Here is an 8242-nt window from a genome sequence, read left to right as displayed (position 1 = left end):
TTATGCTTTCCGTACATAGACTAACAACAATACTAGGTTGTAATTTTGTTGCTAAGCAACATGACATAAAAGCTACTGTTGGAATGTAGTGTTACCAAAATGCATTAGAAGTTATTAGTCTAACTAATTTTTTTTATCAATAATTATTTTATGAATATTCCACGAATTCATTTCATGAATTATCTTAATTTTGATTAGCTCCCAAAGGAATTTACCAATGTTTAACTGCCTTAAATGCACTTTTCTGCTTCTTCGATAGTCAAGATTGATTTCCAAAAATTTATCTATTTCAGTTATGAAATGTGAGGTTAGGGTATACTATGGGGTGGGGGTGGTAGTACTTGCTCCATCATTTTTGATGGGCTATATGCTAGTTATGTAAATAAATATTTAGAAATTCTTCACAGCCATTTTTATCTTTATCTCTAAACCATCTCCATTATCTAAGCAACAGTAAAGTTGTTATGTCTTTTTGCCATTTGCAAATCACACAAAAACATTAGCCTAATAAGGTTGGAATAAATTAGTACCACAGGTGTTCAAAATTGTTGAATGCATGAGAAATTATATTTTCAGAATTGAATATAACATCCAGTAAAGTTAAAGCAGATAGAGAAACATCATCTAGTCTACTCAGTAGAATTTGAACTCAATATGACATTTTATCAAGGCTGTACCATGCCTAATAATTTATTATGGAATTGGCTTGAAAAGTTGGGCTTGTGTACAATGAGAAACAATGGAAATAAAGAAGTTGTAAATTAGATTAGTTACCTCATGTAGTAAAAAATACCAGTATAGTTTACTGATAATTCCACAATGTTATAATGGTTTCTATTGTTGGGTGGGTACTTTTTGGGTTATTCATTAAAAAAATACCTTTAATGATGAAGAAGGCACTTTCTTCAAGTTAGTAAGCATGAGTAAATATCAGTGCAATCAGACCACATAGTCCATTAATAGTGTGGCCTGAGAAGATGTTCCTTTACATTGTCTGTTTAATCTTTAAAAAAAAAAAAACTGGCACCATCTTTATCAAATATATTCATGACAGATGATGAAAAAATGTGGCTTAATGGTTGATTGCCCAGCTGTAAACATTTGTCTTGCATATATTATGTTGACAACACATTAGCAATTTCAAAAGTTAGGTTCAGACTTACTCTAAATTCAAAATATACAAATAATAAGTTCACATGTGAATTGTAAAACCATTGCTTTCTTACATAAATTCATTACAAGGTCTGATAAGGGTTTGAGCATTGGTTGCTTTAATAAACACACATTTACTGGTTTATCCTTGTATCTTCAGAATTTTGTTCCTAAATTCTTTAAACAAACCTTGATAACTGTCTGAATTGCTAGAGCTTATAAGACTGATAGACCTGTTTTTGTTTACAACTCAGAATTAACTAACATAAAGAAGATTTTGTTGTAAAATGAATACATAGCTCAGACATTTAATTAAGTAATCATGAAGACTGTGTCAGAACTTAAAAACTAAAGGAACAGGTTAAAAAAAAAATTGTGGTACATAAACAAGTAGCCAGTTCTGTTTTTTATGTTAGTGAACTGTCAAATCAATTTTGCATAAACCTTGATTCTTGTTTCTTACAAATTGTGATCTTTTGCAGTAACTAGTTAACACTTCCACTGTTATCCATGAGAATCTATGTATTTCCATGCATAGTCCCACTGGCTAACTACGAAACTTTTCATTATTTTTACCCATGCTAAAGTATTGTACATAGCACGCCATCTGTGAGTAGAAATATGAGCTTATAATGGGTGTTTTGGAAAATACATTAATCAACCTCTATTTTATTTCATTCATCATGATAGTTTCATACTTTGTATGGATATTACAGAACCAAAAATATGACTTGAAGTTTTGGATTGCTTCCGGGACTTCCAAGATGGCAGTGCCCATGAAACGAGCTTTGCATCATTCTACTGAAGACATTTTGCGGGAAATATTCGCTAATGAGGACCCTGAATCCAATCAGTTTGGTTTTAATTCAAATGCAGAAGATTTAGAGGATTCCAATGAATGTAGCATAGATGATGAAAATGACTCAAATAATACTAATGAATCAAGTGAGGTGGACACGGATGGCATAAATGCACATAACGGTCCACGTAGGCCTAAGACTGGCAGTAATAGTGGTGCTACAGCTGGTCCTGCACAAGCACCTGGCCATGAATGAGGCATCCCTGTTTTAATCAGGGCAGGAGTAATTAAAATCAGGTAGGGGACTGCACTAATGTAGACAGACCATATGTACATCAGTTCATTGGTACTCCAGGTTTAAACATATACGGTCAGATAATACAGAAAGTTGCCTTCAATGGTTCAAAATGTTTTATTACTGATGAATTAATAGACATTGTTGTCAGAGAGACAAGTCTTTATGCTGCACAATTTTTTCAGAAACACCAAGATTTGAAAATATGTTCCTGTGCAAGACAATGGAGTGATTTAACATCTGACAAACTTGGGCTGTTTTTGGCCCTTCTCTTCAACACTGGGATTCTAAAAAATCCCAAGATTCAGACATACTGGAGTAGTGGAAAAAAAAAGTTACCCCTTTCTACCCTCATACTATGGCAAAGAATAAATTTCTACTGACATTGAAGTTTCCCCACTTCAGTGACAACAGTGGATGTCCCAGAAATTGTCAAGATCATCTCTGTAAAATTCAGCCTGATTTACGATTACATTATAACAAGTTCAAAATTGTATATACCTCACAGGAAAAACTGTTCCTAGATGAAAGAATGCTCAAGTGGCAAAGTCATTTATTTCCTGTTTACAATCTGCAAAAACCTGTCAAATATGGATGAAAGAGTATGTTGTTTTAGAGTCTGCTTGTGGATATGTTTGCAACTGTGACCTCTACTGTGAGGTTGGCAAAATGCTGCAGCAAATCTGTGGTGGTCTTGAATATATGTATGAGTTTGGCTGCAAGGTATACATAGAAAATTATTATAACAGTGTGGCCCTATCCAAGTTTTTGGTGGCAGATGAATGAAAGATCCATGTGTATGGAACTTTAAGACTGAACCAAGGTGCTCCTCATAATCTGTGGCAAGAAGCCGACAGACTGCAGAAGGGTCTGGTGGTTTTTTGTCAAGATAGAAATGTGTGTGTGTGTGGAAAGACAAACGGCCAGTAAAAATTATCTTCACACATTATGATTCCAGAATGAAGGACTCTGGCAAGTAAAAAAAAGGACAATCAGTCCGTCCAAAAACCAGCTTGTGTGCTCAATTACAACAGACACATGTCTGGTATTGACAAATTTGATCAAATGACCAAAAACTAACCTTGTACATGGAAAAAAAATCAAATGAACAAAGAAATTTGTTCTGTATGCATTTGAACTTTACATGGTCAACTCGTATCTTTTACAATCAAGCAAATTCAGAGGCAAAACTGTCATTGCTGAATTTCAAAATGGAGGTGACTGATGACATTCTGGTAGAATTTGGATAGGCAGAAGCTGCCCCTCCCCCATTTCCTCTGATAGTGAAGAGGGAGCACCCCAAGTTGAGGCATGTATTCGCACACTGAAGATTGATCCTGCCACACATCTAATTGGTGGATTCAAAGAACATGACTTGTTGGCCAAGCCACCAACAAATAAAAAGAAATACTGTACTAAACGATGCAGAGTTTGCAAAACAATGGTGAACGAGATTTCATTGTAAGAGATGTGCAATTCTGCTCCTCTAAGGGGAATGCTAAAAAGATACCATGTTTATATTCATTTCTGATCAGGTAAGGCATTCCTACATATGTACGTAAATATTCATTACTGTGAAACATTGAAGGTATTATTATTTCAAGTGATAAGGTGGGTAGCTTGAAATTATATGTTTTCTCAAAAAATGGTTAGCCATATAAGGCTTTGAAAAAGAGGTTAGAAGTGTGTGTTAAGGGACTGTTCAGGATTACAGATAGCATCAAAGAAATGCAGTGCTCATTGGTCATCTATAGCTACACATGTCAGCTTTGTGAGGCATTCTGCATTGTTAATACAAAATGCCAATCAAAATGACTTCAGTCCCCCAACAGTTCAGCAGTAGATTTACAGACTTACAAGGTTTGATTCCCCACAGTGGAGACAGCAGATAGTCCAATGTGGCTATTCTCTCCAGTAAATATATCCAGTAAATACTAACACGTGTGCACATTTCATAACTACTGAAAAATTTAGTGATTAAGCAGGCACTCTGTACTTAAGATCATCTTAATGGGATTGATTTGTGGAATCTTATATTATTAAAATACTTATCAACTATTAATTATACATAACTTATATACCAAGTACTTAAAACTAAAAATAGAAATAACATTCCTTATTATCTTAAGGCAAGGCATTCCAATATGAAAAATATAAGTTGACTGCACTCTATGTAATAGTCTAGTTGTCACAAACCTCCTTATTTTTTCATTTAATATTTCCTATTATAGAATTTCTTGTTATATGTATAGTAGTTATATTTTCTGTTATTATACAAGATGAAGTTTTCTCTTACAGCAATATCTTTACATGGCAGACCTTCAATGCCATGTTTATACTTCGCTCTGTGACCAAGTACTTCATCCAAACAGTTACAGAAGATAATCTTGTGAAACAGTTCCAGAGTAATCCACAAGATGACAGTGGTAAACATTGAAAACATAATTTTGTTTATAAATAACACAAATTTCTCGGAGTACTCATCAGTCTGATTATTTCAAAATTGAAGCATAGATTCAATGTTAAAACTAAATGGGCAACAGAAATTAGCCTGTTCTGTTTCTGGTACAAAGTGTTAATCATTATTTTTTTATAAAAACTTCTTAATGTGTTGTAGTTCCACTAGATCTGCTAAAGAAATAACCATATGTTTTCATTTCTCTGCTTTCTCAACAATTTTTTTTTCCAGGTGAAAAGCAACAAGTAGATAATGCCAGCCATGCTCTTGAGAAGCTTCTAAACGTCCTTGTAGAAATCATAGTTGATGTTCCTATCCTGTAAGTAAAATACTGTTATCGTTATATATACAGGGTGAGCTATAGTAAACTCCCAAAAACAGATACTAAGAATAGTAAGTCTTTTTTTATTTCATGGAACTTCTTATAAGGACTTGTATATCACATACTCATTATTAATTACGGTGGACACTTTGAACATTTATATAATGTTATAGAATCAGTGATCACACAAATATAGTATAGTCATTAAAAAAGCTTCTGGTGTTACTTGTGGTTTTAAATTAAGAAATCGAATAATGTATAATACTGTAGATTATAATTCAAATTATAGTATAATACCAAATTTATTGACATAAATTCATAAAATAGTAGTTCAATAAAATTTTGAATACAAGTCAACAAACATGATGACATGGCCTTTGACCCGTGACTCGTGGCGATAGCGTTTAATAATATTATGTTGTGTTGTTTTATATCGTCCAACTATTCTGAATTTATCAAAATCATTCTCCCTCTTTTCAAATTACAATTTTTAGGTATTCATTTCCAATATTTTTAAAAACTTTTTGGTTAAAACTGTGGCTAAATTTTTTAAAATTGTAAGTTCTGTGTTTTTCTTTAATTTGTAAATTGGACTTGCTGAGAGCAACAACGAATTAAGTTGAAAAATGGACATGGCATATTTTTATTGGTTGTACAATATTAATCAAAAACACCAAAAGTCAAGATCATTAGTTACAAGTAAGATGAACATTCTGAAAGTTTGGTACCATTACTATCACTACTTAGTTATGCAAGTTGCAATGCAAAGCCAGTGATCAATTCTTAAAACTTTGTTTTGTTATTCATTCTTATGGATTTATCATATGCTTTTTATACATTAACATTTTGAATAAGCTAAAATTCACTCCTAAACTTCATCAAATACATTTCAATCAAAAATAATAATTCCAGTGAATGATGCCCCAACCAACAGAGCAGAATTTTGCTACTTCCTGAAATGTATTTACATTGATTGATTAAAGTTGTTTCAATTAAAAATATGGTAGGTATGTTATTTGTCTTGTTTTTTACATGTTTCTGAATTTTTAAAAATTAATGATCACAACTTTGTAACTAACTCATTATGAATAATATCGTTCCTACTAACCCTTATGAAATTAATTGCAGTTTTTGAGAACCAAACTATAGTTTTCCTCAAAACTGCAGTGCTTAAAAAATGTCTTAAAACCTTTAAATACTTACAAAATACTATTTTTAAACATTATCAGTGAAATCTGTTAAAAGCTAACTACTTACATATAACTAAAAATTAACCTAGAAATTAATATAGCTAATTAAATATACCACTCATTAAACAAAACTTGTAAAGATTAGAATGCATTGATTCATCAGTGGGGTACTCTTGCTGTTAGCTTTAATTTTCCCATAATTCAAATAATTTCTAATGAGGTTTGGTAAGTTTAAGAGATTTGGGATAGTCCTAAATCTGTGGCTGAGTTTGACCCAGTGGTTAATATGCCGTATTATGGGTCTACGGATTCATCGTCTCCCTGCTCATTTACAGCAAAAAAAAAAAGTGTCTTTTGCTCTAAGGTTGTGGGTGTGTTATAAGGATTATTATGAAATCCCAATATTCTGTCAAACAAGAGTAGCCCAAGATTTAGCAGTGGGTGCTGTTGAGAAACTGCCTTCTCTCTAGCAAGGGTACCTAACTGATGAATCAGTTCATTCTAAGCATTACAAGTTTTTTGTTTTATTGCTCTTGCCACCCTGTTGTCAACTATTTAAAAGTGTTCTAAGTTCTGGGTATTTTGAAATCTTCTTGTTTTTCTGGTGATTTTTTTTACTAATTCTTTCATCTTGAATTCAAAACTGGGGATGGTTACTGCATATATCCTTTTAATAGTTTTGTTCAAATATCCAAAAATAAACAAACAAGTTTGTTTGCGTAGCTAACAATGCAAAATAAACCATATAATAAAAAATATATATTTATATATGTGTTTATAAATAATAAATAATAGAAAAAAATTAGTGTGTTGTATATATCAGACATTTGATCAATACTGTTAATTAAAGTAACATTAAAGAATTAGTGGATTATAACTAAACTTACAAAACACATAAAAACTAATTTTTGCTTTATGAACTATCATTGATTTCCAGTCCCTTGAAAACTGTGAATTACACATTGTTGGGTAACAAGTTAAAGCAGTTTCTGTGATAACATTTCTTAGTCATGAATTGTTTAAATCATATTGATGAGAATGGTTATAAGTATGAAAACCACAATCGGAATCAGTAATATTACCACTGTCAGATTTTTCAAATATATTCAGTCTTAAAATAGAAGAATATGCATGTTAAAGTAATTGATTAAAATAAGAAATTAGAAACAAAAGTATTTGTCCTGAAAATCTTTGTGAATTATCTATCCACTGTGATCCAAATACTGGTTCATTGAGCTTTCACACAATTTATGGTTCTTGTTCAAGTTGCTGTTTTTCGACCTATATAAAGTAGTATTTCTATTCAAAAATGCCTTCAAGAAAAAAAATTATTATTGAAAATATATTTTTATAATAAAGAGATTTTCAAAATGACCAGAAGCTTGTTTAACATATTGATAAAAGCATTCATTCAGTTAAAGAGGTTTCATTTGTTGGTTGTGAACATATTGTTGCGTCATCGAGGTCACGTGACTGGTGTGGCGCCCTCTAGTTTCTAGAACTATCTTGTTCCTTCAGGAATGCTCTAATATTTACTAGATAGGGTAGGCTGGTATATATAAGAGGGGGACAATGTGACGCGGTAATGTGTGTATAGACAGTGAGTAATTGAACTGCAGTCAGAGAGCACAAGAGACGTTACAGCGTTTGTTTAGCACAATTGTTGAAGTTGAGTGTTTCGGTAAAGTTATATTCGGAAAGAATAAACCAGTTTTATTAAGAAAGGACTTGTGTCGCTTAAGTTTCGTCGGAACGAAGTTACGGAAAATCAATTAACAAACGGAGACGTAACAAATTGGTGTCAGAGAGTGGGATAGAAAAAAAAAAAGAGAAGATGGAAATGAGAAGCGGCAAATCAAACTACAGCCTAGCAGATTTGATGGCAGCAATACAAGAACAGCAAAAGAAACAGGAAGAGAGACAACAGCAGTTGCAAGAAAACCTGCAACAATGGCAGCTCGAACAACAAAAGAAACAAGAAGAACGAGAAAAGAAACAAGAAGAACGAGAAAAGAAACAAGAAGAA

At 32.5% G+C, this 8242-nt stretch overlaps 1 protein-coding gene across 1 annotated transcript in view; it reads left to right on the top strand.

The window, feature by feature from the left end:
• The window catches only part of LOC106458391 (dymeclin-like), a 51318-nt gene that overhangs the window by 28857 nt on the left and 14219 nt on the right, over window positions 1-8242 (top strand). The window contains exons 4-5 of the mRNA XM_013917903.2: window positions 4545-4672; window positions 4936-5023. Of these exons, the coding sequence (XP_013773357.1) occupies window positions 4545-4672; window positions 4936-5023 (216 nt within the window). The remainder of the gene's footprint in view (window positions 1-4544; window positions 4673-4935; window positions 5024-8242) is intronic.

Source organism: Limulus polyphemus, unplaced genomic scaffold (genome assembly GCF_000517525.1).
Source record: "Limulus polyphemus unplaced genomic scaffold, Limulus_polyphemus-2.1.2 Scaffold22, whole genome shotgun sequence".
Taxonomy (NCBI): domain Eukaryota; kingdom Metazoa; phylum Arthropoda; class Merostomata; order Xiphosura; family Limulidae; genus Limulus; species Limulus polyphemus.
This window is presented reverse-complemented; position numbering and strand designations above follow the sequence as displayed.